An 18,146-nucleotide genomic window follows, 5' to 3' on the forward strand; every position below is an offset into this window, starting at 1 on the left:
TTCCCAACCCAAGTACCTCCATATTCAGAACTAATATTTCCATAAATCATCCATTAAAACCTCTCCTCGACGAATCACTCGACATCATCCTCCAGGCTGTCTCTCCCAGAACACTCCAAACTTACGTGACAGCATGGAGATATTTTAAGTCGTCTCATCTCTCTTACAACATGCCATTTCCTGATTTTTCTCTACTTTCTATAACCTCATTTATCTCTTTTCTCAACAGCATCAAAGGCCTACAAGTCAGTTGCATCAAAAGTTACTTAAGCGGCATCCAATTTTTCCATAAACTTATGCACGGCGCTCCCTCGCCCGCAATCAGCAATTCCCAAACCGCCATGTTGATCAGAGGAATTCAGTGATCCCGGCCTACACGTCCCGATTCCAGACTACCCATCACTTTAGACATCCTTACTAAATGTATTCACTCCCTCTGCACAAACTACCAGCCCCGCAGTACCGCCCGTACACTCGACGCCATGTTCATTTTAGCCTTTTTCGGGTTCCTGAGATGCTCAGAGCTAACCATCTCCTCTAAATTCGATCCGGCCATCAACCCCACCATTTCAGATCTAACCATCCTCGATAGCGAAACCATATCTTTTTTGATTAAACAATTTTTATTAAGTAAAATGGATCAAGTTAAGAAAGGTCACTCCATTTACATTTTCAATCTCTTTTCTCCCATCCAACCTTACCAAGCTGTCCTTGAATACCTCCGACTCAGAATTTCCCAGGCTAAATCCCCCTTCAAACCTTTATTCTTAGATGATGCCAAAAAAACCCCGCCAGTCGCTCATGGTTCCAAAAACACCTCAAATCCGTCCTGCTTTCGTCAGGTATCTCGGCAAAAAATTTCTCAAGCCACTCCTTTCGCATCGGGGCAGCAACATCAGCAGCCCAAAAAGGCCACACCAAACAACAGATCCAAACCCTAGGAAGATGGTCTTTAGAAGCTTTCCAAAGCTATATTAGAACTAACCAGTTCCACATTAAATTAGTCCACCAGCTTCTCATCGGATGAGTAAAAAAAAAAAAAAAAAAAAGAAAAAATGGTGCGAGCCTTCCAGCCTTTTTGACTTACCTTTTCAAGTCTCACGCTTGGCGAGGCTCAGCCTTCTGACACCGTGAATCTTCACATCTTGTCGAACACCGGCAAGTGCCTCCCGGCCACCCAACTTTACCTTTCTGTCTTTACCTGTCCATCACAGTGAGTCTTGATCTCCCGACGGACGCTGGCGAGAGCCTCCCGGCTAGACAACCTTACCTTTTCAAGTCTCACGCTTGGCGATGCTTACCCGTCCGAAACAGTGAGTATTGTGCTCCCGTCGGGCGTCGACGAGAGCCTCCCCAGCCAGACAACTCACCTTTTCCATATCACGGCCGGCGAGACTTACCCATCCAGAGTGCGAGTTTAATCTCCAGTCGGATGCAAGGCAAGAGCCTCCCGACCACACAACTTGATCTTTTCCGTCTTTACTTGTCCGTCACAGTGAGTCTTGATCTCCCGTCGGACGCTGGCAAGAGCCTCCCGGCCAGACAACCTCACCTTTTCAAGTCCCAAGCTGGAGATGCTTACCCGTCCGACACAGTGGGTATTGTGCTCCTGTCAGGCGTCGGCGAGAGCCTCACAGCCAGACAACTTACCACTTCATCCTACGGTCGGCGAGACCGACCCGTTAGACTCGGTGAGTATTGGCCTCCCGTAGAGCGTCGGTCTTGGCCACCCACCTAATTTTCCGTCCGACGGGCAGTGAGGCCTAGCCTTCAGTTGCTACGGGTCTCGTCCACCCGCCGAACACTGTCCAACTGTCTCTTCTAGCCTCACACCTTTTCCCCCCACCTGGCGAGGCTTACCCGTTCAATGCTCTGTGAGTCTCAATCTCCCATCGGATGCTGCGAGAGCCCTCCCAGTTCCGGGTTTTCTCTTCTCCCTACTCGTCGGCGAGGCTATCCGTCTGACATCGTAGTCTTGATCTCGCGTCAGTCGTTGACGCTGGTCTCCCGGTGGGCTCCTATGCTTGCCGCCCGCAAGTGAGGCTCATCCATTCGATGTGGTGAGTCTTGATCTCCCGTCGGATGTCGCGAGAGCGTCCTTGCCAGGCGTCCCAAAGTCTTTTTATCTGCCAAGCCGATGGGATCCACTTGTCCGACGTTGGAGTATTGAGCTCAAGCCGGAGGCTTCATGGGCCCCCTCGGCCAGACGACCGCCCTCTGTCCTCTGATTAGCAGGGGCTGACGGCCAGTAGAGCCTGTACGCCGACTCCGTGAACTATCCCACTGCAAGCAACTCGGGTCCTCCTGGTCAGGGCCTTAACCACGCTGCTCCTCCATTGGCAGGCAGGGCTCACCCATCCCAACGTGATGAGCACACCGTTGAGCTTCGGTTCGAGCCTTCCCCGACCGGTCGCCCTAAACCACGCAGTTCACACCAGCGACCGGTGGGGCCTAACCATGCATGCCAATACGCTCCCTCAGAGCTCATAGGTTCCCCCGGCCCTGCAATACAGGCCACTCCTCGTAACTAGCTCCCGTTTTTGGGGCATACTCTGGGTTCGGGCCATTCCCGAGCTCAGAGCCCTTCCCCAGGACAGCACGGCAACTATGTATTACCATACTCGCCAAATATGCATTACATAACTCGTGCTAAATATATATAAGGACGCTTTCCTGTAGCTCAAATAGTAGAGCATGGCGCTAGCAACACCAAGGTCATGGGTTCAATTCCTACGGACAGCAAGAGCTGATAAAAATGTAAAAAAACCTGTAACTTGAATGCAATGTAAGTCACTTTTAGTCTGCTAAATGCATAAATGTAAATGTAAGTGTGAACTCGTGAAATTATGCTTTATTAACAAAGTTCGGGAGGAGCACGTCAGATACTTAGCCTAGTTAAACACAAGTAGCACGCAATCTAATCAATCAACTCAAGGATATAAATACAGCTGACATACCTCCACTCATTTGACGGTCTATCAGCATCCCTCCACCACCCCTTCTCCACCAATATCACTAAGTTCTCACCATACTATGGGGGGGGGGGGGGGGGGATACTCTGGGTTCGGGCCATTCCCGAGCTCAGAGCCCTTCCCCAGGACAGCACGGCAACTACGTATTACCATACTCGCCAAATACGCATTACGTAACTCGTGCTAAATATATGTAAGTGTGAACTTGTGAAATCTATATTGCTGTTTGATGCTGCTTTCTAAAGACTAGGAAGACATTATAATATGTAGGCTATTATTTTGTTCTAATGGCATCACTAGTTTTTAAAAGTAAGAAATTAATACAAATCTGCATATGGCTGTGTGAAATAAATGATTTGAGAATAATTTGTATTAGTGTTGTGTATTTATCACCACTTTGTCTTGTTTTACTTTGTCTTATCTGAGGGTTATCAGGCACTTTTTTGTTAGTCAGTTTTAGAACAATATTAATTGTGCTAAACGGGTACACTTGACATAACGTACTCATGGTACAAATGGTTAGCAAATTTGTCATCCATGAAATAAGCGAACGTCCCTAGTGGGCGGGGACTCACATGACAACAAACCGGCCATTCCTCCAATCAAACACCTCGACACGGCGATCACGGCGTGTGTGATGCTGCTGATACAGTAGTCGCTCATGACAGAGGATCTGTTGTTTCGGTAATAGCGCCCAAAGAGGCCTGTTCACCATACGGTAAAAAGCAAAACGTATGCTAATACGGGGCAAAATAAGTCGGGTGACTGGCGTACACCATGTCCTTTAACTAAAGCATGAAATCTTTAACGTTTGTTTAGGTGTAGACGTCACAACGCGCACTCAAACGCAACCTGACGCGTTCCTCTCATGTAAGCTCGCGGATATTTAGAGGAATAAAGACTGAAGGCATGACCGAAGTCCACAGCGTTCCTTGGCACATTGAGAGGCTTGCAGAGGGGAATTAAAGAATGCAAGGTAAGGGCCTTTGTCTTCGATCTCTAATGCACCTCTTTTGTCTCTACGAGTGCGTGCATTATGTATTTTGGTTGTTTAATGCATAGACCATATAACTCGGTATTACAGAATGTTATTTATTTTCTCCATGCATCAAAAGATGTGTAACTTAATAAAATTCCGTGCCGTGTTCTGTCTATTAATAGAATTTGGAAAAATCGAGCTTTTGAATTTATTGAGTCATTGCGGGATTTCCATAGAGCAAACATTCGAACACTTTCGTTAAATTAAATGTTTAGGCCTAACAGTATTAATAGATAGTTATTTAGGATATTTGTAGAAGTGTTTCATCCATCATACAAAGGAGTCACTCTGCAGTCAACCTGAATGTTACTTGTCAACATCATAAAACTGAGATTTTTAAACAGCAGCAATGTGACTGGAGGCCTGGGAGCAGCAGGTGCCTAATTCTTGGAAATGAGGGTAAGAACCAAGATTTATCAGTCATGCAAGGTAACAAGCTTGTAATTATTCCTCACATCTAACCTTGCAGCAGCTGAATCCTAAATAGAAAATGGGCTTAGTATATCGAAATGATATTGAAATGAATAAATGGTTTATGTTTTGTCTATTTGATTAGGTCTTTATAAGGTTATAATTTAGAAAGTGTCAGACTCTAATATAGGAAACCTCATGGTACCTCAAGTATGTTTTTAGATGGGTTCATAAGTTAATGAAAATCTAATAATTAAAAAAAGAATCAGATGGCCTTAACATGAATCATTTTAAAGTATTTACAAGGAATATATTAACTGACATCAGACAGCCATAAACATGCAAATGTGCTGTTATATTAACTTAAAATGTCACAGGGTGCTTCAAGTAAATATGTTAGGAAAAATGAGTTCAGCTGGGAAAAAAAGGTTTGGAAATCCCTGCTGGAGGGAAACAGAATTTAAGTTTATTTGCAAGTTTTCCTGTTATATGGCTACAGGAACAAATTCATAATGCAGGTTATAGTATATTAGGATCTTTGTATCCAGACTGTTAAAACAATCACTGGAAATGAATAGCCTCAAATTAATGTAACTAATATTTTTCTAGTCTCACAGTGACCAATGTTGGTGGGATCCCTGAACTGTCACAATGAAAGCAGGGAATTCAAGATGTGCTTTCTCCCTGGGCTTCCTGGTGGGCAGCTGCACCTTGTACGTCTTCTTGAGACAGGTGTGGTTTGAGGAGAGCTTCAGCTGGAACCGTGATGGCAAGAGCAACACTGCTCCACCGGGGCCTGAACAAAACAGCCCTAACCTTACCTGGAGAGTGGAAGGATCTGCACTGATCAACCTTAAACACCCTCACCAGCCAGGTGCTCAGCGCTCTCTAGTGCATCATTTATGTTACATACATTAATGAGTGTAACATGATATACAGCACTGCAACAAAAAAGCTGGTGCAAAGCTTTCACTTTCTTGTCACTTCATTGAGTTTTCAATGGAAGATCACAGTGATTTGTTAATGTGCACCAAGAAATCTTTAGCAGCGTAGCGGCAGCATTATGTAAAAATGAATGTTTTTAGTTACCGATGCCATTGTATTTGCAGTCAGCCATGAATAATATACTACGTTAGTAAAAGCATCCGATAACATGGTTGTTACTGAGTTAAAGCGATTGTTAGGATGAGTAGTGCTTTCAACCGATTAATCACAATTAACCGCACTCAAATAGAAGTTTTTGTTTACATAATATATGTATGTTTACTGTGTTTGTTTATTATTTATATATAAATACACATTCCGTATATATTTTGAAAATATTTACATGTATACACATTTATATATATTTATATTATTATATTTTGTTATATATAAATATATTTAATATACTGTATAATCATAACATATTTTTCTTAAATATATACATGCATGTGTTTGTGTTTATATATATATATACATAATAAATATACACAGTAGACACTCATATATTATGTAAATAAAACCTTTTATTTTGGAAGTGATTAATTGCAATTAATCGTTTGACAGCACTAAGGACGAGTCAATGGGTCAGTGATCTGACTCTTGTTTTGTAATAAGTTTTGTGTATAAATATATTTGTGTGTGTGTGTATATATATATCCTACTAATAGGTTAGTGTACACAGATTAAAGTTTTGATTGTATTAAACTGCAATATAACTATAGAACTTGTTTTAAAAACACAGGAGAGGATGGTCACATCGCAGATGAGCTGTTTAAGAGAGTGCGTATCCTGTGCTGGGTGATGACAGGGCCTAGTAATCTACAGTCAAAGGCTCGGCATGTGAAGGCGACGTGGAGTCGTCACTGTAACGTGGTGCTGTTTATGAGCTCTGAGGAAGATCGCAGCTTCCCCACAGTGGGTCTCGGCACAGGAGAAGGCCGTGACCAGCTGTACTGGAAGACCATTCGTGCCTTCCACTATGCTCTGAAGAACCACGGCGATGAGGCAGACTGGTTCCTCAAAACCGATGATGACACGTTCGTCGTTGTGGACAACTTGCGCTGGATCTTGTCGAACTACACGGCAGAGCAGCCCATATACTTTGGCAAGAGGTTCAAGCCGTACGCCAAGCAGGGCTACATGAGCGGAGGTGCAGGTTATGTGCTCAGCAAAGAGGCCCTGAGAAGGTTTGTGGAGGGTTTTAGCACTAAAGTGTGCACTCATACCACCTCAGTGGAGGATCTAGCGATGGGTCAGTGTCTGGAGAAAATGGGGGTGGTAGCAGGGGACTCCAGGGACACACTCCACCGTGAAACCTTCCATCCTTTCATTCCTGAACACCATCTTACAGGAAAGTTCTCCAAAACCTTCTGGTACTGGAACTACTGTTTCTACCCAATTGTAGAAGTAAGTCACACGCTTTTATTATTATTTATTTATTTATTTATTTTTAATAAGTCTTTTATGATCACCAAGGCTGAAATTATTTGATCAAAAATACAGTTAAAACAGTAATATTGTGAAATATTATTACAATTCAATTATTACAATTACATTTTTTTTTGGTAGCCATTACTCCAGTCTTCAGTGTCACATGATCCTTCAGAAATCATTCAAATATGCTGATATCGTGCTTATGAAATATATTTTTGTGAAACTCGTTATAGATTTTTTTCAGGATTCTTTGATTAATATTTTGAAACCTTTTGTAATAATATAAATGTCTTTACTGTCACATTTTAGCAATTTAATTTGTCCTTGATGACTTAAAATATAAACCACAAATTTTGGATGGTAGAGTAGGATAAAATATGCACTCATTGTCATTTTGCTTAACATATTTTATGTCCTTCATGTCCTTTGTGACATTTCCACAGCTTCCGTCTCCCACACACAGGAAACAGCTTAGTTATTACTTCAGTAATGACAGAAGTTAAACTCGTTTTTTGAAAGTTTTAAGAACTTGACTACTGTCAATGCCGGAGAGGAGAAAACTATTAAAATGTCAAAAGTAATTTTCCATTCAGGATATAGGTATGAATAAAAATGAACAACATTGTTTGAGAAATATACTTTGAGAACGAAATTACCTAATTTTATCCCTCTCATTATTAAAAGCCAAACTGAACTAGAAACTCAGGTGATTGCAAGCGAAGCCAACAATGGATAGTTTTGATGGAGACAGCATTTGTCAATAGTTTTCCTTTCATGTACATGATGATGTGGTTCGTGACTAGACAGCTAACGTCTAGCAATACAAAACCCAAAAAATAAACTCAATATTGTCTTGTCGTGGTCATCAAAGTGACAATGAGAAAAGATACAAATGCTATTTCAGTGTTTATAAAGTGAGTATAAAATCAAAAGATTAAGAACAGAATTGTGTGATTTCTTTATGAAAAAAAATTTTTTTTAAACATACAAATTAAGCTCATTTGAACAATATTAATAACAAAATTTTCCTTTTTACAAGAGCAAAAATCAGTGTTACAGACAATAGAAGTAAATTTTATTAATACAAAGCTTAATTTATTCTTCTTAAAACTATTTTTTAAGCTGTCAAGTGCTCTTTTTGGTCATTAGTAATTAAATTGTAAACTTTAATATAACTGGATACAAAAACAAATAGCAAGTGATTTATTTATCCCCACACTAAAATCATACACATTATTTGTCCTATGGATGCATATTAATGTTCAATTGAAAGTGCCACACTATAACCCAGATTTTCCCTTTTTTAAAGAAAGGACAGATAAGTCAAAATTAATTTTCATGGTAATCACCATTTTGACAAAAGTGTAATGAACCCAGCATATTTCTTTGAATGCAAACTATCTGCAATCACATGTAAATGTAACAGATCAGCATCTCTTATATTTGTCTTTTCCTACAGGGCCCACAGTGCTGCTCTGACCTAGCTGTGTCTTTCCACTATGTAGACCCTGTGCTAATGTACACTCTTGAGTACTACACTTACCGTCTCAGGCCCTATGGCTACCAACACCGCTACCAGCCTCCAGTGCCTGCTGTACTGTCTTTAGCTTCCCACACTGGGAAACCCACTACAGAAGCTCAGAGATTAGAACGTGTTAAAGAAAAATCAGTTCCAACATACACCATGAATCCCAGAGCTGAGAAAGTGAAGACTACTGGAACATCAAGTCACAAAGTCACAAATGCTGCCCAGGGGAGAAACATAACAGACCAAAGTACTGCATGATTTTGAATATGATTGTTTCTTCTTGTGTAAATCTAAAATGAACGCATGTAGCACTGACAGATGTGAACTTGTGTATCATTTTGAATCATCCAGACTGTGTACTGTGCAAATGGAGTGGTGAAGTGGTTACAGATCTGGGCTAATAACCAAAAGCTGTAAGTTCAAACTATTAACAATGAACAAATTTTGTCATTATTGCTGTTGATCAAGTAACTTGACTGGTTGTGCCAGTTATAAATCAACTGTAAATCACTTCGAATAAGTGTTTGCTACTCAATGGATTAACATGCTATTTGAATAAATTATTTTGCTGCCTTCTAGTCTGAATACAGTGAAAGTGTCTGATTTACAAGCATCATATGGCAAAAGTTCAAGAAGGGCTTCAATAGTTTTTTATTCCAACAATGAGACGCAATGAAAAGCTGAGTTTCATATCATCGATGATTCTTTGGGTTTTCTTTAATATTTCTTTACTTGGAAAGTTCAGATTGGTTTATTTTTTGTCGGGATGTTGTCTATGATTGTTACAGTACTAAACTGTTTCCTTAAAGACATACTGTGCTTTAACGATCTACTGATATCCAAAGCACTAACAGAAAGTCAAACTTGAAGCATTAGTTAAGTATTAGTATTAGGGACATCATGTTTCCTTTATAAAGATTAAGTTGACATCAAGTTAAAATACATATATGATATAGATAATTATATATGCAGCTGGTCACGAAGCCTCTGTGTTTTGGCAAATGTAGCAAATTATTGCTTTGTACAGCATTTTACAGGGTCCAAGTCACTACATTTTATGCTGTTTTAAACATTTAAATCATAAAACATTGTGAGATCAGATATTTTTATTTACAAAAATCATGGTTTATACATTAGACAGCAAAAATAACTTTTAATAAATATATTGAAATGCCGGGGATGTAAGTGGATATGTAAATGTGGCGATATATAATCTAGGTAAATGTGTAATTTGCAGTACAATGAAACCAAGCACACCGTAGGAAATCATGTTTATTTGATTCATCTTATATAAATATTTTCTTTTGCTCCATTACTTTTGTAAAATAAATTATGACTTTTTGTTGTTGCTCCAAAGAAATGTCTTGAAAAGAAGCTGTCATGACAGGGTGGGATAGACGATTCACTGGATATGAAACAATTCATTTGCCTATAACCCACGACGAAACCTGCAACAAGATGTTAAAAAAAACAATTATAATAAATACTCGTATAAATAAGTAGGCTATATATATATATATATATATATATATATATATTTATTTATAAGAAAAGCCAGTCAATTTGTAACAATAGACAGACATACTTTAGGAACAAATGCTGTTGTGATAGTTGTAATAGCCTGCAGATGGCAGAGCAGCTTTACTACTGAATTGCTCACCTCAGTTTGCATTTGTTGAAGAAGATACCTCCGCTTGAGCCTGTTTCTGGATACTCTTTCCTCCATGGACGCCCAGTTTCTGATAAAAACGAATACAGTAAGTCTGAGATGCGTGATAGACTGAACAATTTTCTGACAATTGATCTTTAAGTTTGTCATATGTTTGAGGTTCAATTAGCTAAGACAGGATCGTTTCAAATGTGTACTTTTAGCACACCGTTTCGTATGAACGACCAGTCAGACACTGGTGTAAGTTTCACTAACCTTAGTTGCACATATGCATAATTTTGAGACGGACTTGACTGAAAGTAAAAAAAAACTTACAGATTTCGATTCAGTGACCGCTTTACGATTCAGTGAGTTTATTCATTAAATGATTCATCAGATTCAAATCGGTAACTCGTGTGTCTCATATCAAATAGTTCAAATAACATTACTCATTTGTTCGTAAACCAGTTCACAGTGCTTCTGGTGTATATTTTGATTCACTAAAAAGAACCGGCTAATAAGAGTTATTCGGTTGTGAATCAAACCGTATTGGTCAAGCTGCATGTTTTTGACTCCATAAAAAGAACCGGCTCATAAGAGTCATTTGTTCGTGAATCGAACTACTGTTCGCGCTGGTTTGTTTATTTCGTGCACCCCGCGAGGACAACTCAGAAGAACGACGTTTTTATATATATTCAAACGTTTCGTATTAAATTCAGACTGTAAACCCACAACAAATATTTCATGTAGGTATGATATCAAGATAACGGCCATCTAAAGGTAACGTTATTTCTTTCACAAACATCACTGAATTGAAGAGAAAATGTGTTTAACGTTACCAGGGTCAGCGCTCCGTCGCCCCATGAGTCCAACAAAGATATCGTGCATTTCTCCTAAAAGAAAACATATATTAATTTTTCTTAAATCATTTTTAAATATCTGAAAGCACACAAAGTAACCCAATGCCTTACTTTTACGCTGAGGTGGTATATAATCTGTGTCTGGAAAAAAATTATAATTTACAAACACGTTTCAGTAGAAATAAATGAAGTAAATCCGATACAAAATTACAACAACAGCACAAATATACAAACTCACCAGCGTTCCTGCGCCCCATTAATCCGACGAAACTGTCATAATCTATGTCATTATACCTCTTCAGGACGTTTTGAGCCGACAGCCGAAAACTCGGACTCTCCTGCGTATGAAATTAAGTTTTTATTATACAGCTCAGGCAAACCTATATATTTATACATTTTAGATGATCATAATCTCACTTACGCCTGAAGCTGCTCTTTGAGACTCTGACTGCTGACAGCTCGACTCACTCCATCGGGTTTCCAGCACCAAAACCAAAAACAGTAACACTAGTCCACGGTACATCTTTACAGATAAGTCTGAGGAGAAAATATGTCAAATACTAAAACAATTTACAACATTTCAAAACACCGTTTGTTTACAACACTGTCACATTTTATTCATAAACTAACACAAAGTGTCCCCTCTAAAATACTAATTGCAGTTATACTTGTTTGTTTTGTTTAATCTCTTACAGTGGTATTCAGTATAATTTACCACTAAACCATCAGATTGAAAAAGTGATTGTTTAAAAAAAAATTTAATGAAAAAAATCTAAAACGATAATGTAAAATTGTAATTTGAATGACATTTTACAAGTGTTGGACTCACCTGAGCTGAGGATAATGCTATGTGGAAACAGCTGAGTTACAGTTTGTGGTCGAGGAGTTAAATCCTTTTGTGATGGACTCTCAGACAAGAGACACAGAGACAGGGATTCTCTCCTGTCTGATTGATAAATGATAGCAACATGTGCTAAATCCAATCAGATGTCGCAGTGAAGGTGTGGTTTAAGGGTTTGTAGTCTGCATCAGCAATGACCATGCGATTGAGATCCTGACATCAGAGGCGTGAGGCATTCCTTAAAAGGACAAACCATAGCCTCTTTTGTTAAACCCCTGTCATCAATTACTCAGATTTAAATTCTTGCAACTTTAATTCCATATCTGTAATTTTGCCAGATTTTTTTTTTGTCCCTTCAAGGTTACAGAGTGCCAGGTTTGGATGAAACCGAGTCTCCCGCATCTGTGGGTCAACCTCGAACATTTGCGTGAGAGCATGTCTAAATGTCATGTTTGTTGACTCATTAAGATTATGCTGATATCTATCCAAATGCTACTTTTCTCTGCTAAGTAGGGCCTTATTGTCCTATTTTCCTCCTGACTGCCTAATTGGTGCTGTCACTGGCGGGAATGTAATCTCTCAAGGAAGCAATTACACAGATGGAGCAGTGGATGATGAGAACGGTGTCTCGCAGACTCTATGGACATCTTGAGGGGGGCATCTAACTGGCCTGGCGACTGCAGGATGATTAGTGGGAACATCCATTAGTTGCTGCCCACACTCAGTATGCAGCATGCAAAGGGCAGCTGTGCTTTGAAGTTTCTGTTAGAGAACAGATTTGATCAGTTCATCAACAGAAGCCTATGATAGAAACAGCCCAGGCAGTACTAACCCACTTGCACATCAACATAATAAAACCTGTGAGACTCCGACACAATCGTCAGCAACATAAACATTTTTTTCATTGTTGTTGACTTGATTATTTTTTATCATCGTCTCTGATGTTATCTATGTAAAAACTGTAACATGCTGTCCTGTTGAATGCGAAGAATGTGTTTACCAGGGCTGTGCACCATTAAACTCTAAATTGACTCAAAATGCCTTTTTACATTCCATTTTGTTGTATAGCAATATATAATTTTATTCATATGACATACATTTTTAACTTAAAACAGTAAAGTTTACATTTCAATTTTTTAAATGGATTTAGCTTCCTGTTACTCCAATTCCACCCTAGTAAAAAATTATATTTAAAATAGATTTATTTCATACTAAGTACAGTTAAAATCTATTAATATATTTACTGACCTATCGCTCAAGACTTACTGATATAAAAATATAATTAAACTTTATTTGGAGTACTAGTGCATAGTGAAAATGTCTTAATATTAAGACTAAAATGTGTTTTAATGTCACTATTGATGAGGATTGTATGATCTTTGAATAATATTGGTTTATTATTCTAAGATATTTAAAGTGTACATGAAGTAAGCTTACAATAGTTCCCAAATGTTGGAGAAAGAAATTGCTATCAGTTTCCCAAACGATGGGACCAGATTGTTTATATCCGCTGTAGAATAGGTCATTCCAGGATGACACACAAGTTTTTAATACTAGGAGAAGATCCTCCATGTTCTCTCTGCCAAACCCCTTTATCTCTGAAGCATGTTTTATTAGATTGTGCTGATTTTAATCCTGTGAGAAAACTTTTTTATTCAGTTAACTCAGAGTTAAGCCAGATACAGTTTTAGAGTTTTTAGTGAATTAAAAAAACAACAACAATATTATTATATATTATACATTTTTCTCGATTTGAAAAAAGACAAAGAAGTGGCATGGCGTTAAACACAAACAAACAAACTTACAATAGTTCCACTTTAGCACAATCAAATATACTTCAGTATATCTTTAGTTAAACTTCAGCACTACTTTCGCACAATTAAAGTGCATTAAGTACAAAATTTGTTGTTCTAATTTAGCAGACTTTAAGTATACCAGTTTATTATACCAAAAGTACAATTGCTGGTTAGTTTTATTAAGTACATAAATGTATACTTAGCATGAAATAAATGTCTCAAATAAATTTTAGCATTTTTATTTTTCACTAGGGCAGTTGCTACTGAGAATTTTAATAAAGGTTTGCCCATATTTGCCTCAGGTTAAGGTGATTTACATAAGTAGAGCAAGTTTTCTAGTGAATGTTACTGTAAAATGTAACTTATCTCTTCCGTAAGCAACTGCATTCTGAAAAAAATCTCTGCTTAAACTATTTATTAATTCCATCCGGTTCTAGCTTGTATTTTTATGGACTATATTTAAAACTTAGTATTGCTAACACTTCTTGTGTTGTCTCCTTGAGATCAATGGCTTGTTGCATTCCTCATTTGGATAAAAGCATCTTCTAAATATTTATGTAAATAACAGTTTTTCCAAAAGTGTGCTAAATTACTGGCCTGAGAATGTTAGCACAAATGGTTATGACATTAATGAAATAATAATTTCTTACTTTGTCTTTAAACAGTGTCCAGAGACCCTTGCTCTCTGTCACTTTGCTGTTTTAAATGAGACATGGAAATGCATAATATTTTTCTAGTGCTGATAGGGGAGAATAAATATCTGGAAGCAAATTACTTTGCAAATAGAGGGCATGTTATAAATGATAGTCAAGAGCAGCTGTTGATTGGGAGCCCTATGGAGAAAGCAGGCATAAATATGTTGGGAATAATGTTCTAAATACGAATAATAATGTTTGTCCAAATTTTGAAATTCTGCAATTGTTAAAACCTGTGACGGCAATTTCTGTTTGTGCTTGCATAAGGCTTATAAAGCATTTTGACAAACAATGGAGCCAGTAATCTACCCGCATGCCAATTATTTTTCACTGCAAAGGATGTTGGCAAATATGCTGTACCTCTTCTATGCAAACCATGTGTGTTTCATAATGCTTTTGATGCAGATGTTTGGACTTCATCGCTGACTGTGTTGAACCACAGGAGACAAGTCACTGCCAATGTTCTATGCAGACCGAGCTATGACTTGCGGGGACATGTCATCTACAACAAAGGGCAGGTCGGAGTTCCAAATGGCTGGTTTTCCCAAAGGTTAGCGGATTAGCATTAAGATGTTTTAGTAATGAGTCTCAACCCATACATGTCTCTTCCTGCTCTGCATGGATCACGCAGCGGGTCAGATTAAGGATATGGGGATGGGTGGGAGACAGATCTGACAGCAGTAGGGGAAGAAAAAGTAATTAATTGCATTCTTCCATAATTAATGACTTTTTCTTTCCCTTAATCAAAGAGCCACATCCTGGGAGTATCAATGAGAACACCATAGGGCTGTTTATTTGGAGCATGCTAGGGTCGAGGGTCCCTGCCGCTGAGAGGATGACGACAGGAAGAAGATGCCATAGTGGTAAATTCATGACAGTATTAGATATCATTTAACACACTCAAAACGTGAGAGGAAGCTATATATTGCTGCCAAGGAAGATTTTACTGCAGTTATCTCAGGTTGTCATCTAAAGTATTTACTAAAGGATGTGCATGAGAAATCAGGAATCGGTGCAACCAAAATCAGTCCTGATGTTTCTATTGATTTCCTATGAGATAGAACAGCTTTTATTGCTTAATGTGAAATGGAGCGGTTACTTTATTTGTGGCAGCTGGTGTTTGGAAATCATCTTATCTGTACCTGCTAATGTCATGAGCTCTTCACACTTTTTGTATGAGTTGTTTGTTTTAACTCTTAGTAACAGCTCACAGTGAGCGATGTTTACACTAGAAATCAGAGTTTATGCACTTTACTGCACATAGAAACATCTTTCTCAGGGTTACGTACGATTTTTTGAAAGTTCTGGTCTTCTCGTTTGGTGGGTTTTGGATAAATTCCAGGGATTTTCTTGAGAAATTGTGTACATGTTGTGTTTTTCTGTGCATGGAAAGGGAAGTAAATGAGATTTGACACATAATGGAATAGTGACTGACAAGTCAGATTACTGGTCTCAGCTATGCTCAGGAACAGCAGGGTGTTGGCAGTTGGCAGTGCAGACCGGGACAAACACATCTTAAAAGATCCATATATGTTAAATGGAGACTGGAAAGGTGACTGATGACAAGCAATCACTATTGAGCAAATATAAAAAATATGATGATTAGATTTACTCCAGAAAAATATATTATACTGGGGCATAAATCTATTAGATAATTAGTCATAAAAATCATTCAGTTTTTCAACATGCTCTAGTTGTAATGTGCCCTCCACTAATATTGGCACCCTTGATAAATATGAGCAAAGGCGGCTGTGAAAATAAATCTGCATTGTTTATCCTTTTGATCTTTCACTCAAATAATTCACAAAATTATAACCTATCACTGAAGTAAAACGATTGAAAGTGGGGAGAAAAGCTCATCATGAAATAGATGTTTTTCTCCAATGAATGTTGGCCACAATTATTGGCACCCCTAGAAATTCTTATGAGTAAAATATCTCTGAAGTATATTCCCATTCATATTCCCATTTTTTAGCACACCAGGGTGACTAGGAGCATGAAATTGTCCAGCCATGACTTCCTGTTCCACAGGATTATAAATATGAGGAACGCAAAGGCCAAATTCCCTTAATCATCCATCACAAGGAGTAAAACCTAAGAATATAGTTCTGATGTGCAGAACAAGATTGTTGAGCATCACAAAATAGAAAGTGGCTTTAAGAAAAGAGTTAAAGCATTGAAAATCCCCATTTCCACCATCGGGGTAATAATTAAGAGGTTCCAATCAACTAAAGATGTTAAAAATCTGCCTGGAAGGGGACGTGTCTATATCGTCCTAATGCACAGTGAGGAGGACAGTTTGAGTGGCCAAAGACTCTCCAAGGATCACAGCTGTAGAATTGTAGAGATTAGTTGAGTCTTGGGGTCAGAAACCTAAAAATATATATATATCAAACATCCCCTACATCACCACATGTTGTTGGAGAGGGTTTCAAGGAAAATTATCCTCACTCATCCAAAAGCAAGCAAACTCACCAGATGAGTTTAGTACAAACAGGGATAAAGTACCTGGCGACAGTTATATATACTGCTGGATCTTTAATGTTGTGGGCCTGTTTTTCTGCCAGAGGTCCTGAACATCTTGTACAGATCAAATACCAACAGATAAAAAATCAAAACCTGACTGCCTCTGTTAGAAATCTTATAATGGGCCATGTTTGGATCTTCCACCGGGACAACAATCCAAAACAAACATCAAAATAAACACAAAAATGGGTCACTGAGCACAAAATGAATCTTTTACCATGGCTGTCCCTGTCCTCTGACCTGAACCCTGAGTGTGGTGAACTGAAGAGAAGAAGTACTAACATGGAGCTGTGAATCTGAAGGATCTGGAGAGATTCTGTATGAAGAAAACGGTCTCTGATCTCTTATCAGGTGTTCTCCAAACTCTTCAGGCATTATAGGAGAAAACTCAGAGCTGTTACCCTGGGAAAAGGACATTGCAATAATCGGGTGCCAATAATTGTGCCCAACATGAACTAGAGAAAGCATTTCTTTCACAATGAGATTTTCCCCCCACTTTCAATTGTTTTACTTCAATGATAGGTTGGAATTTTGTGAATTCTTTGAATGAAAGATAAAAAGGATAAACAATGCAGATTTATTTTCACAGCTGCCTTATATTTACCAAGGGTGCCAATATTAGTGGAGGGCACTGTAAATGCTTGCTGATATGGCTACAAATTGCACAGCATGGCAAAATCCCAACCTTTGTGTACTTGACACTTGAATACAAATGACATTACTGTGGAGGTATTGGTATCTAGATCAGGGATTTTCAACCAGGGATTTTGGGTCCAGGGACCCAAAGAGGTGCATGAGATCTGTGAAAGATTTCAAAGGATTTTTATTTTTATGAATGTATTTTAGGACTGTTAGTGTTTTCACTTAACTGACTCATTCAATTTCTAAGTTAGTGTTTTCACCTAAGATACAATTAAATATGTTTAACATGATTTTAACACTCACTTTCATTTGATAAAAAATTTAATTTTATATTCTGTTTTCTAAAGACTGGTCAGAAATCATGAGATGAATTGTGATTATGATTGGTATTGACATTATGCAGGTTTTTTAACAGTAGAAAAAAAGCCCTTGCATTTTTGCATATAGTTTTATGTCAGTTCATTGACATTATATAAGCCAGTAATCTAAAATATGGCCATGCAAAATAAAGCATTAATATGTGCTTTATAAGAACTAATAAACAGCCAATATGCTGGTAATATGCATGCTAATAAGCAACTAGTTAATAGTGAGAATTGGTCCCTAGGTTAAGTGTTACCTAAACACATATTATAACTGATTTTATATAGGGTCGCTCATTTTTCATCATCATAGTCATCATATGTGGGTCCTTCCATGAAAAAGTTTTAAAAACTCTTGATGTAGATGACGCTATGAGCTATATGTGTAAGCTATATGATGAAATGAGT

General features: G+C 38.3%; 2 protein-coding genes across 6 annotated transcripts; one reads left to right on the forward strand and one right to left on the reverse strand.

The window, feature by feature from the left end:
* The first annotated feature begins 3,593 nt into the window (after positions 1-3,593).
* Positions 3,594-8,951, forward strand: c1galt1la (core 1 synthase, glycoprotein-N-acetylgalactosamine 3-beta-galactosyltransferase 1, like a). Of its 5 annotated transcripts, none has more exons than XM_079400008.1 (6): positions 3,609-3,690; positions 3,792-3,948; positions 4,356-4,410; positions 5,032-5,296; positions 6,149-6,813; positions 8,300-8,951. In XM_079400008.1, exons 4-6 carry the CDS (start codon positions 5,074-5,076, stop codon positions 8,624-8,626), a joined length of 1,215 nt encoding a protein of 404 aa, XP_079256134.1. In that variant the 5' UTR covers positions 3,609-3,690; positions 3,792-3,948; positions 4,356-4,410; positions 5,032-5,073; the 3' UTR covers positions 8,627-8,951. The 5 variants fall into 5 exon arrangements, with proteins under 5 accessions (XP_079256130.1, XP_079256134.1, XP_079256131.1 ...); XM_079400005.1 differs by having other exon boundaries at positions 3,615-3,704; XM_079400006.1 differs by having other exon boundaries at positions 3,615-3,690; positions 4,359-4,410.
* Positions 8,952-10,024: 1,073 nt separating this feature from the next.
* LOC306859370 (uncharacterized protein) lies at positions 10,025-11,399 on the reverse strand (the record flags this gene model as incomplete). The annotated part of the gene is made up of 5 exons (XM_079400385.1): positions 10,025-10,107; positions 10,856-10,909; positions 10,988-11,017; positions 11,115-11,214; positions 11,298-11,399. The coding sequence occupies 5 exons, from the start codon at positions 11,397-11,399 to the stop codon at positions 10,025-10,027; spliced, it is 369 nt and encodes a 122-aa protein (XP_079256511.1).
* Positions 11,400-18,146: the final 6,747 nt, after the last annotated feature.

Source organism: Barbus barbus (genome assembly GCF_936440315.1).
Source record: "Barbus barbus genome assembly, chromosome: 40".
In the NCBI taxonomy this organism is placed as follows: domain Eukaryota; kingdom Metazoa; phylum Chordata; class Actinopteri; order Cypriniformes; family Cyprinidae; genus Barbus; species Barbus barbus.